General features: G+C 37.1%; 1 protein-coding gene across 2 annotated transcripts; it reads right to left on the bottom strand.

The window, feature by feature from the left end:
- Positions 1-5,981: 5,981 nt before the first annotated feature.
- LOC116840470 lies at positions 5,982-13,541 on the bottom strand. 2 transcript variants are annotated; one of them, XM_032807222.1, is made up of 6 exons: positions 11,931-13,541; positions 11,338-11,445; positions 11,157-11,223; positions 10,090-10,194; positions 8,978-9,122; positions 5,982-6,617 (listed from the first exon to the last, which is right to left on the bottom strand). In XM_032807222.1, exons 1-6 carry the CDS (start codon positions 11,992-11,994, stop codon positions 6,513-6,515), a joined length of 594 nt encoding a protein of 197 aa, XP_032663113.1. In that variant the 5' UTR covers positions 11,995-13,541; the 3' UTR covers positions 5,982-6,512. The 2 variants fall into 2 exon arrangements, with proteins under 2 accessions (XP_032663113.1, XP_032663114.1); XM_032807223.1 differs by lacking the exon at positions 10,090-10,194.
- Between the last annotated feature and the right edge of the window lie 53 nt (positions 13,542-13,594).

The following is a 13,594-nucleotide window of genomic DNA, read 5'->3' as shown; positions in this document are numbered from 1 at the left end:
ATCCATTCATCCATCCATCCATCCATCCATCCATCCATCCATCCATCCATCCATCCATCCGTCCGTCCGTCTGCCCGCCCGCCCGCCCGTCCGTCCGTTCGTCCGTCTATCCGGTCGGTCGAAGACGAGTTTTAAAAGCGTTCCCGTGTCAGTCTATTTTGTGTTTAAATAAGTGTCGGTAGTGAAGAGAACTTGGCGTGTGACGCGGCCGCGGAACCCGCTCGTTCCATCTGTCTTCCCTCTCTACGAGCGGAGAATAAAGGAACACTCGAGCGGCAATATACATGCGTGCATGCATACATACATACATACATACATAAATATGTACACACACATACCTACCTAGTATACGTATACATACATACACATATTGGCGCAAACGTGCTGTACAAATTGCACACACACAATACACAGAAACCATACTTTTCGCATACTAACCGTACTTTTCGATCAAAGAAGATCGTGTCGTTGAATCCGCGGTCATCATCACTACCGTCACGGAAACGAAAACGCGCGACGTTTTCTTCAGTACCAATACTAATGTATCCAAACAATCCCTCGGCAATACATGTTATCGCCACATGAATTCGCCACTTTATGGATTTGGATTCATTTTCGTCGAACGATCCACCGGAAGCGCACGGCCTCGCGGAACGGAGTGTAGCTGGAAAGAAGTGGAAGCGAAAAAGAGAGAAAGAGAGAAGGAGAGAAAGAGAGAGAGAGAGAGAGAAAGAGAGAAGTGAAAAAAGAGAGGACCAAAAGGGAGGAGCAGCTCTTCGCGCGACTCGCCACGATTGTCACAAAAACAAAAAGGAAGAAGAAGACGAAGAAACGATATTGTACGAGAAATGTTGTGATAGACCGTCGGCCAGACGAATTCAAACATTTTGTTCCTTTGTCAGCGAGAAGAACGAGAAACGTATCAAACGGACGGACACACGTCCGCCATTGTAGCAGCAGCAGCAGCCGCCGCCGTCGCGGCGACGCGTTGACGCGGCGGCGAAGGAACTTGGACACTCTGTTGGTTCACCGAGATATAGTGATCTTTTTTTAGTTCTTAACGCGCGTCAAACTCTTCCAAGACGAAGAAATTTACTTTAGTTAGTGTTCTTTTTTTTAATGATCTCTCTCTGAAACATGTATGATGATGATGATTTATTATTACTATTATTATTATTATTACTACTATTATTACTATGATAACTATTAACGCTACGCAATCTGTGCCCTGTATTTTTGTACATTTTCGTCTGCAGATAAGAACTCTCCCCTCCCTTTCCTTTGCCGCCACACTTCGAACACAATCCCCTCTGCGCGTTTCAATAGAACTTTCATCCCTTCCTCGTTTACTCTTCTCCCCGTTGGTAGGCACAGTTTGTTTTGTTTTCTACATCGCATACTATGCACGAGAAGTGATCCGATTATGATTATTGCTATTATTATTATTATTAATTATGATTATCGATTACATTTATTAAATTTAGGGTTGTCCATAATTTGTCGGGTATACATTGATTGTCGCGGGAATGTTTTCCGTACATTCCCCTCCGTTTTATCATCCATAACGAGCTGCGTCATTCGCTGTGTTACGTTTCGTGTGAATTACGCGTAGTCTTTGAGCGAGCCGAGCTAATATGAAGATGAACGACAAACAGACGAATCGAGAGTTATGTATAAAATAATTGTTAATAGTCAATTACAGAAGGGCGCGATGTATCGCGCGTTCTCCATTTTATCTTTCTCTCTTCATTTCTCTTTTCGCGCGATTAATGATCATCGGATTGTAAGATACCGTGTGTGGTCAGTGGAGTGAAATTATGGGCAACCAGAAGAGGCGTGAAAAAAAAAGTGAAAAAGATGAAAACACAATAATCGTTTAGTACCGTACTGGCTTCCTGATCCTCCGACCTTTAGCTTTACAGAGAACCGAGTTTTAAATGCGAAATAACTTGTACCGTTTACATCAATTAATGATGACAATTAATGCCATACATGTTCTGTGATAAGACCATTGTAATTACTGCAACTGTATCGATCCATTTCTAGAGAAGAAATCCCCGAATCCCCTCCCCCACATCCAAAACCCTTCTGACAGCCGACGATCCTGGCAGCCAGTGAATTTACTTGTGTGTGTGTGTGTGCGTGTATATATATATATATATGTATGTGTGTGTATACAGGATGTTAAAAAAAGTATTCCAAATTTATAGGGCAGATTAATTATACTGAGTAAAAAGTGTCTGTTAAATATGTGAGTCGTGAAAAGTCAACCCTTTCAGAATTATAAGCATTTTTTTTTTATTTTAGTAATACAAGTTATTTGTGTGCTTTTATTAATCGCACGCGGTCAATAAACGAACGCATATCTTATACCATATTATTATTGTGATGTTTACAAGAATTATTATTCGTGTCTCCCTTCCGAAAGATGAATTGGATGAGGTGCATCGGTTGCATGGTCTTCTCAATCTCCTGACATATATCGATTGGATTCAATTTTATGGAGATACATGAAAAGCTTAATTTATTCTTCATCCACAAATAATGTACATGAATATGGATCGACGTATTCGAGATGCAGGTGATCAAATTCGAAGAGCAAAAATTTTTGAAAAAGTTTGGAATTCTGTAATTGGAAGATGCCAGGCGTATGTAGAAATGGAAGGAGGTTACTTATTGTAAACAATGCAATAATAAAATGATATAGTAAGATACTCGTTCGCGTTTATTGACCGCGCATGATCAATGGAAACATACAACTTTGATAACTTGCGTTAATGAAAATTTTGAAAAATATTGGTAACGAAAAGATGAAAGATAAACAAAATCGAAAACTTACTTTTTATACTTTTTACTCAGTATAATGAATACTATCTATCCTGTAAGTTTGGGATACTTTTATTTAACACCTTGTATATATATATATATATACATACACACACACACACAAAGCACAACAGAGACAGTATAAGCGGCAGTCGTTATCCGGACAGTCCCAAACCTAGCGTCGTCACACACATACACATACACATACCCACACACATACACACATATTCTCTCTCTGTCTCGAAATTTTAAGATTTTTTTTATATATATATATACATGTACATATCTGCTGTATTTTATAAGAAAACCGAAGCCGTACTTTTACAGAACCGTAACAATAACGACGATCAGTGTGTAATTTATTTCAATTTTACAGACTGCGCTAAACTCTCATGTTCCTCGACGACACTACCGATGCTTTAACTAAATGTAACGCGTAACGCCGATAAATAACAGATTAGAAAATGGAGGTATACATATACATACGTACACATACACACTACATGTACACACACACATACATACACACACGTATATACGCGCGCGCATACACATTCGTTTGTATGAATCGAGCGAAATGCGATTTGCGTCGAGATCGAAGTTCGCGCCGGGTCGATTTGAATCAAACCGACTCGGGGGACACGGAGATCTAGTTAGGAAGTTTTTCACTGTTTTTCTACGCGCCCATTCTTCTTTTCTCTCAGTTTTAATTGTAGTACAACGACAGGGGCTTAAATAATGAAACGAGAACGAAGCGAAAGAAAGAGACACGCGACAAAAAAAAATAACAAGGAAAAAGAAAATAAAAAGTTGTCTAAGGAATAAATATTGGCTATTGCACATTCGCAATATATTTTAACAGACCCGCCCGCGACCATTCTCCGATTCTTACCAAATCCTTGGGACTGTGTCGGCGGTTTCTCTCGTGGAAACGTCTCACGTGTGAACGTCTAGTTATCTTTTTCCAAAAGAAAACGAACGAGAAGGGGAAGAAAACAAAGGACAAAAGACGAACGAAGCAAAAAAAAAACAAAGGAGAAATTCGCACAATCCAATTGCGAAGTAATTTGACTTTATCTCGAGCCGATTTTATCAGAATTCTGTAAAACGAATAGAGATCGAGAGCTAACATTAGGCGCAATTCTACGAACCAATTCGCAAACGAGGAAGAAAAATAAATAAATAAATATATATATATATATAAATATATATATACACACACATATTATATGAGCGTATGACTGGATAATTTGATAAACTATGAGTACAAGTAAGACAAGTGTTACCTCATCATGATGAAAACTCGGCGCGCGTCGACGACCACACCGATCCGCTACAAGCCGCTACCGCGCCGTTCTCTCGGATAAAAAAAAGAACACACACACACACATACACACACAAGCAAATAACACACACTTCCGTTGTACATTGCATTTAACAGGAGACCCGGGGAGAGTACTCTTTTGTAAACGTACGTCGCGCACGTGTTGTGCGTGCGTGCGTACGTGCGTGCGTGCGTGCGTGCGTGCGTGCGTGCGTGCGTGCGTGCGTGCGTGCGTGCGATCACGTGGTAGTGGCTGTCCGCGAAGAAGTGTTACACGCGCGCCGCTCATTAAAGCCCAGCTCATACAGACATTCATTTTTCCATTTTACTTTAAGTCTCTCATTGCACCACATCAAATAAATGACATTTTCATTATATAATCGTGGGATTTTCTTTCTCCGTCTTTCTCCGTGTACTCCACATCCGACCCCGCCGCTGATCCTGAGGATGGCCGTGTGCTGCGACGCGTCTTCCTTTTTCATTTCCCTTTTTTGTTTTTTCGTCCACGAGCCGTTGATGCGTTACGTGCGCGTCGGCTCGTAATTGAGGAGCTGGACGCAATGATGATAGCGCGAAGTCGTTGTCACACGCTATTATCGCAACTAACTTCCTGCCCGTTATCTCGAGAATCATATCTACGACCATTTCCGGCTTTCCACAAATCGTGGAAGTCTAAAAACTTGATCTACAAATGCGCTCTTTTTCTTGTTCTCTGTCTGACTCGAGACTTAAGCCAGGAGAAAATAAAAAAAAGAAATTGGAAGCAAAGAGCATTGTAGATTAAGCTTAAGAGCTGTCACTTGAAACTTAAGACGCTCAGACTTTTATTCAGAGTAAGATCCAAATTTTTCAGTTGAATTCAGTATGATATATGTGACATTATACTTGTAATCGCGACTCAACTGAAGAATTCTCATCCAACTCTGAATTCAGATCTGAGTCTCACTTGAGGGAAATTTCAAGTAACGACTACGGCTCATAAATATTCGAATAAATGACTATCCGAGTATCCGAAATCGGTTTTGATCTGACACGTAAAAACTAAAAAAAAAAATTATAACCGCACTATTCATGTACATATTTATATGCGAACAGAAGCGTCGAATCTGGATTCGAATCTATCTATATCTAAATCTATACCTATATCTATATCGATTTATTAATTATTAAATGTTTGAGGAAGATCTTTCTACGGACGTCAATTGACCGATTCCACCGAGAACTTAGATTCGGATTCGATGTTTTAACTGCTCGTACTTATATCTCGTGATATACGCAGACCCACAAATAACTCCAATTTGAAGTGTCATATTTATCTGCTAACCGAATAATCGGTTAGCATTAATTCAATATTGAAGCTCTAATAACGCCTATTGATACACGATAAAATCCACCCTCGTTTCTCTCGTTGTTTCTCCTTGAACTACTTGAATTCTCAATACTGAGCAAATTTTGTTTTTCGCGTTAAAGTCGTGTTTTCGCGTTATCGCGGGTGCGTCTGGCTCCTCAATTGCGGAATTCAAAGTTATCACGTCGTGTGCGTTTCATACTCGCGGCGCGACTCTGGAAAAATTCGAAAAGATCTTTTAATCATTTGTTTGCTTTTGTAATAAGAACGAATTGGAATTTTCCCACGTAAATATTCAAAATTCTCTCACCTTGACTCTGAATCACACGATTGTTATATATGAAGATAATAAAAAAAGATTATATATACACGTATAGCTTTCTTTATTAAATTAAATTTTTTTCAATTTTATTATGTTTTCTATTAGTAATATTAAATCTCTATTGTTAGTAGAGTTCACGCTACAAGAACATGTGACTCAAATTTTTTATAATAATACACTTTTATTATATTTTACATTATCATTTCTAGTACATTTCTAGTTGTAGTACTATTACTAATGCTATTCTAATTCCTTATTAAATTCTTTAATAGTATATTGTACACAGTTCTGGAAATATAAATAGCACATGTGAAACAGAAAGACAATAAATTAAGGCAGAATGTGTCGATATGTCCCTTATTTACAAAATTCCATACTAATTTTTACTATAAAATTCTCTCTCCGTATGCTAATTAGCGTCTCAGGATTTAATTATATCCTACCCAATTAGTAGCCTATATTATTAACACTTACTTAGTGTTAAACTGTACAATAAATTACAATACTTAAAATAAAGTGGATAATATTCAATTAATATCCTACTGTATCAGGCAGCGCGATTAGTCTCTTGAGTAGTCGAGTCAGAGTAGCAGTCTTTCCCGAAATGAATCGGCGTGAGTTTTATTGAGAACAATATATATACAGACAACGCACGAGAGTTGCTTTGTACGTGCATTTATTCAGAAGAATCGTTATATGTGTTGAACGACAGGAGGGGCAGGCACGGAAACGCATCGGCATGTTTCCTGAGCTTTTGGTGTATCCGGATACCTCGGCGGAGCATCTTGCATGGACACCTGGTGAGCAAGAGAGAAAGAAACGTTTCGTCATCGTTATAAAAATTTCTTAACTGACCTTAAAGATATAGGTTTATCTACCGTCGTAGTATCGCGGCAAGTACGTCATACTAGTGTGTGATGTGTATATATATATATATGTGTGAGATGGCACATCGTTATCGTAATCAGTAGATTGTGCCGCAAACTTGCCATCGAGCATCCAATCTGTGTATGTGTGTGTGTACATATGTAGGTGTGTGTATGTGTTCTCACGATACTACCATCGCTCACGATGTTACTTATTAATTTGCTTTACACGCACTTTATCACAGGGCACTATCTCCGTCTCGCTCGATTTCTTTTCTTTCGTAAAGCGTTAATTGCTGTGTTAGAATAAAATAAAAAGGTACCTCTAGGCGTATGTCTATATAAAATACGTCTTTGAGATATCTAAGAGATGTTTGAAACAAGTATTTTAGATATCTTTTAAGTCTATTAACATCCGTGACTTGGAACTTATCTCGCGTGATATATTCAGATTTGAGTTTAGAGCTAAGTACGAAGTATGAAGTACTTCTCAGTTGAATCACGATTACAAATATAATATCACGTACATCATACAATTTTACTGAAAAACTTTCAAATCTAACTCTATAAATTCAGACATGAATGTCTTACACGTATATTTATGTTATATAAATAATTTATATTTTTATATAAATCATTAATAATTAATAATTATAATTAAATTATATATTATAAATTAAATTATAAATTAAATAATAAATTATACATAATATGTCAACTCTTATGTATAGTATATATATGTGATATATTCAAGTCTGAACATACAGTCTGATTCGAATTTTAATCATATAACATTGCATTTATAATTGTGATTCCGTTAAAAATGCATATTTAACTCTAATCTCATATCTGAGTATTTGATTTGAGATAGATTAACTTTCTTAGGCCTGTCAATAAAGTTGTTAATAATTGTTATTTGAAACTTATCTTAAATGAGATACTCAGATTTGTGATTAGAGTTAGATGTGAACTATAATATATGATTAGAGTTAAATGTAAGCTATGTATGTGACATTTGCAATTACAATTGCAAATATATTATATATATCGTGTTCAACTGAAAAATTCAAACCTAATTCTAAATTTAGATCTGTATATTTTATGTAAGACAAGTTTCGAGTAACAATCATTAATATGAACTAAATTCAAATCTGGATATGTTGGAACTTTTCGGAATTAATTTCGATCGGAATTATTTTGTTATTCCCAAAATTTTTATTGTCTTTTCCAGAAGAAACGGTATTATTCCGATCGGATTTTCAAAAATTAATGTAACATGTGTCTTAAATATTTCACTTGAAACTTGTCTCACATCAGATAGACAGATTTAAAATGAGAATTAGATTAAAAATTTCCAAGTAAATCGTATGACATATGCGACATTACATTTTTAATTGTTATTCCATTGCCATTTTACATCTAACTCTAAATTCAAATCTGAAAATCCTGAATTCAGAATTAGATGAAAATTTATTAGTTGAATCGCAATTATGGCTAAAAACTGAAAAATTTGAATCTTACTTTGAGTAAAAATCTGACATGAGAGAAGCTTTAGATGTCAATTATTGATATAGGTCTTATAGTATTAATAATTGTCATCTGAAATTAGTTTCATGTGAGATATTCAGATTTTTATTCAGAGTTAGCTGCAAGTTTTTTAATCCATCTATGATACATTTGACATTTATAATTGCGATTTGATCGTAAAACTCTCATTTAACTCTGAATAAAAATCCAAGTATCTCATGAGATAAGTTTCAGATGCCAATTATTGATACAGACTTTATAGACCTGTATTAATAGTTGTCACCTGAAGCTAGTCTCATGTAAGATACTTAGATCTTTATTCCGAATTAGCTCGAGGTTTTTTTCATTTCAACAATGTGATGTTTATACCTATAATCGCGATTCAATTGTAAAACTTTCATTTAACTCTGAATAAAAATCCGAGTATCTCGCACGAGATAAGTTTCACATGTCAATTATTGATACAAACTTTATAGGCCTGTATCAATAGTTGTCACCTGAAGCCACCTAGAAGTCACCTAGTCTCATATAAGACACTTAGATCTTTATTCAGAGTTAGCTCGAAGTTTTTTTCAGTTCAACAATAATACATACAGCATTTATATCTATAATTGTGTGATTCAATTGTAAAGCTCTCACTTAGGTCTGAATTGAAATCTGAATATCTCACTTGAGACGAATGTCAAGTATGTTAATGACTATTAATACGAGCCATAGGCATTCATGCTGTCTCTGTGTGATACCGCAACGAGTAATCAACATACCCTGTTATAGGGTGATGTGTAGAGTGGAGGAGCGCCGCAGACTTCGCTGTACAATGGTGGTCTCTCCCGTAAATCTTCAACGGTGTTGCAGCGTGTAGTACCGTTCAGCTCTTGCTGTGCCCTACAGCGCGCTGGCTGCCTGGCCCTGTATATCACAAAAATCTTCGTAATATTCGGCCTGTTCCCTTTCGAAAAACTCCCTGAACTGGCGTGCAGTAAGTTAGAGCGAAACAAGTATATTTTGTTTCTCTCTAAAGATTGGTTTTCCATTGCACTACTACTTGCACTAATTCCCTTTCTCTATTTTTTTTATCAAGTCTCAACTGTATATCTGTTTCGTTTTAAGTGCCGCAAGCACTTAAAAAGACTGCACTAGACTGTTGAACTACACTAGTTCAATGATAGAAAACCGATCTTTCCTTACTGCTTCAGTATACATTGGCTCAGGAAGCTCTTCGAAAATGAGCAGGTTTCTTGTCCTCGCACGAAACATGTAACCCCAATCGATCGTTTGATCGGTCAGAGTTAACGCATGTGTGATTAGGAGGACGAGCTTTGGGGAATCAAGATAGCGCGAAGTAGTTTATACCGTTTATGATGACACGCGCGTTATCGAATTTAGGTCGGATTTATTCGCGGTTATTGAATCGACTTTGAGCGCAAGTGCGAACATATTCGCGGTGTAATTCGGTAATCTCTTAATTAACCTTTCCAGGGGGACACCGACACATACATGTGTACGTTAAGTGCATTCGATTCTTTATCTTTTCTATTCAAACATTATTAGATAAAGGTAGAAAAAACATTATCGCGAAGAAATACGTCCATCAAAAAATTTTACAACAAGAAAAGCCGTCAAATCTCGTCACACGATTGACGGTTGTCACACTGAAGTCACACTTTTAAGGCTAAATCAGTTTCTAATGGTTTCAATAAATTCACCTCTGAATAGGTTAAATAATTATGTTGTATATAATATAAATTCGATTATAAAATTAAGTGCGCGATTGCTTTTATTACAACGAGATAATTAGTTAATTTCTGGGGGAGAAGGAGGAGATAAATTAATACGGGTTACGCGTGTGCGCGCGCACGCGCCCGCGATTTCGTACCTATTACATAATTTGCAGTACATTAAGAATAAGCCAGTAATACCGAGCAAGAATAATATAGAAATACTCATATATGTCATTGATATCAGTTGCCACTCCGCGTGCCTGAAATAAATTTTCATTACTGTAGATCAGCTTCGATCCTCCGAAATAACCGGAGGTGACAGTAACTAACGTTCCGATCGCGAAGTCTGTACCTTGGCAGGAAAACCAGGATTGATTATAAGATAAGGCTCGCTTTTCGTTGCTTACAAGTGTCTTAGGTCCGTATCAATAGTCCTTGCTTGAAACTTGCCTCAGGTGAGACATTCAGACTTGGATTTCAATTCGGTTAGATGTGAATATTTGTGAATATGTGTGTCGGATTCAGTTAGATGTGAATATTTCGGCTGACTCGCGACTGGAAATGTAATGTTGCATTTGTTGTGTGATTCAAGGAAAAAAAACTCAACTCTAAATTCACATCTGAGTATCTCACGTGGGACAAGTTTCAGGTAATGATTGGACCTTAGAATACCTGCGATTGTTTCAACGAAAACACCAAACGCGACTCTCCGAGTTGAACGAGAGAAGGAGAGAGCGCGAATTCGAAGATCCTCTCGGTCCTTCCACGGTACAGAAACATCTATTCGGAAGATCTACACGGCCAAGAGAATGCTGTTGTGTCAATAGAGTTAATCAACGGCGCTACAATTGGAGCAAGGACCGATTTTTAGTAGTTTAAACTCTGTTCTGATAATCGTACGACGCGTTTGCCCACTCTGACAGACTTCAACGTGTGTAAGTTTGAAACTAAATCTGATTTTAAGAGTCCCGGACTAAGTTAAATCTATGCAATCAAATTTAAGTCTAAGTTAAATATTATTAAGTTTAAACTACTGTTAAAAAATCGGCCGTATTCTCGATTTAAGCGATACATCATCGAAACTGCAATATCGCTACAACAGCAATATCATTTACTCCAATTACGGCGTTGCCGACCAAATCTACCGATGCAACAGCGTTTTCTTTCCCGTGCAACAAAGAACGCGCAATAATGAAGCGTGCGTGAGTGACGCGATTTTTACCAGCAAAACGAACAGTCGTTGCAGAAACAGCAAACCTGATTATAGCAAACTATACATCCGGGTCCGTCTGCGGAAAGAATGAAATCCATGAAGAGAGATCAACAGAAATTAAGTTCCGATTGTTTATATATATGCATATATGTGTATGTATATATGTGAGAGAGACCCTCAATGAACCTACCAGGGTTTTCTGTGCAGCGCAAATTACTCTGTTTAGAGCTACATTGTGTGCAATTTTCAAATGTTTCTATATATTTCTTCGAGAAGGCGATGTGCGCATCAGACGGATCTGTTGAAACACATTGAGCGTTCGTATACTGAAATTAGACTGTGTCTTCTTACAAAGAGAGATTACTCTGTTGAAAAAATGATAATACAACTTTCGCGCGTCGTGCGCGTGTTTCAATAAAGAACTCTTACCCAGACAGCGCACACTTCTAAAAGATGCCTCAGTGACACGTCCAAGAGTGATTTTATGTTGCACAGATGAATTTTATACGTCTTTTCGGATGTCTCTGAGACGTCTTTTAGGGCGCCCCTGAGTGTGTCTGGTTATATCTCCAGACCGCTTTGAATCAATGTCAAAAAGAAGAGAAAGAAGAAAGAAGAAGATTGCGCTGAAAGTGACAGGAAACACCTTCTCTTAAGTCCACTATCTCCGCTGGCAATATTGTTACGCAGCATTGCGCCGTAAAACTCGTATTTATTCTTAGTGCGCGACTCTTCGGGCACACTCTGAAAACGAGCTGTTCAAGTGCGAGCACACTCACGTACCTAAACTCACGATCAGAGTTATCGCCGTGCAAAAGTACAAGTATCCCAAAAAGAACGGGCTCATGATGTCACGGCCGCGTATAGACGAGCGAGGAGAACACAGCCGTGCGGGTAAGAACGTTGATTACTCAAAACGCCACTCGCGCCAACATAATTCAACGCGCGATTTATCGACGCGACGATTCCGCGGCATCGACTCGTGCGGTTTCGCGCGAGCGATTATGCGCGGCATAATAGCGCCGCGCGAAAATATACTGTCGCAGAAGCGAACATATCGATACGGTACCAATGTCCACCTCCAAGTCGAGTCCCGACACTGTACTGCGTACGGGTTTTGATATTTACGGGCCGATACTACCAATCTTATCAATACATAGGTCAGATAATGCATGTAATCAGCAATATGAAGTATTTCCTTATATTGATAGTCATTATGACTTTTCATACTGGATTTTCGCAGATAACACAACGCGCGTACATTTTTGTGCGTTCAAATGTACGGGCATACGAAAGCGCGGCACTTGCACGCGCATACACTGAAAAAAACAGACTGGTAATTGTTGCTAAATGTATTTAGTTACGGAATTTTAGTAAAAACTCGGTAACTAACGCCAAATATGACAATAACCAAATACATAGTGGATTTTGTGTACAAAGGACTTTTAAGCGCAGCCAAGTGGACTAAAGATTTGAGCAATAATTACCAAATATTTAACATCTGTTGTCAAGTATTCGATGATTACTATCGGATATTTGGTATCATTCAGTTCTGTTTGACAAAACATTTGGTAACTGTTATTACCTTGTATTTACCTTATTAAGGTAACGAAATATTTGGTAACTATTAATTGTACTTATATTAATATATATCACCTATCGATATTCGTCGCATAAGGTAAATGTCCTAATGAGTTAGTAAGACAGCACGATTAGTTTTACATTTTTATTAATCAATAAAATAACTACCAAAACGTTTTGCCAGCAATTGAAAAATAATAGGAAATAAAATAATCAATAAATATCAATCATAATTTCAATAGGATATTAGAAAAATGCCGGTACTAGTAATTGAACTGAAAAATGAATCATGTTTTAATCACCGAATAATGCAGATTCATTGATTTAATGCTTATGAAGCGATAAAAACGTTAATGTAAAAAATATAAAGTTACATAAACAATTTTCTTCTTGGGAACAAGCTAGTAATACTAGCTAATAATAGCTAGTAGTAGTTAACGAGTATTTCATTTTCTACTGTCAAGATTTGATATTAAATTGCTAGAATCTGGTTTAATGACTTAAATGTATAATTAAAGTAACTAAATCTTAGTTCTGAAAGAACTGTATGTATGTGTGTGTGTGTGTGTGTGTGTATATATATATATATATATATATATATATATATATATATATATAGGGTAGATCAATATCACTATCGCCACCTTGAGTATTTTCGAAGTAAGAGAAACAAAGATGGTTTTCAGATTTTCGAAATTATTCTACTTAGAAAGAAAAGCTTCTTACGGTGATTCCGCTTTTTTCTTTTCCGGGATGAGTAGCTTCGAACATATTAGGGTTACATTTGTTTTTTTACTTCACAAAAATACTCAAGATGGCTATAGTTTTATTAACTCCTCCTGTATATAAACTTACATATATATGCA

This window comes from Odontomachus brunneus, unplaced genomic scaffold (assembly GCF_010583005.1).
Source record: "Odontomachus brunneus isolate Ranch 3 - 2012 unplaced genomic scaffold, Obru_v1 Obru_scaffold_010, whole genome shotgun sequence".
Lineage (NCBI taxonomy): Eukaryota > Metazoa > Arthropoda > Insecta > Hymenoptera > Formicidae > Odontomachus > Odontomachus brunneus.
The sequence above is the reverse complement of the archived record's forward strand: the minus strand, read 5'-3'. Positions and strand labels throughout refer to the sequence as shown.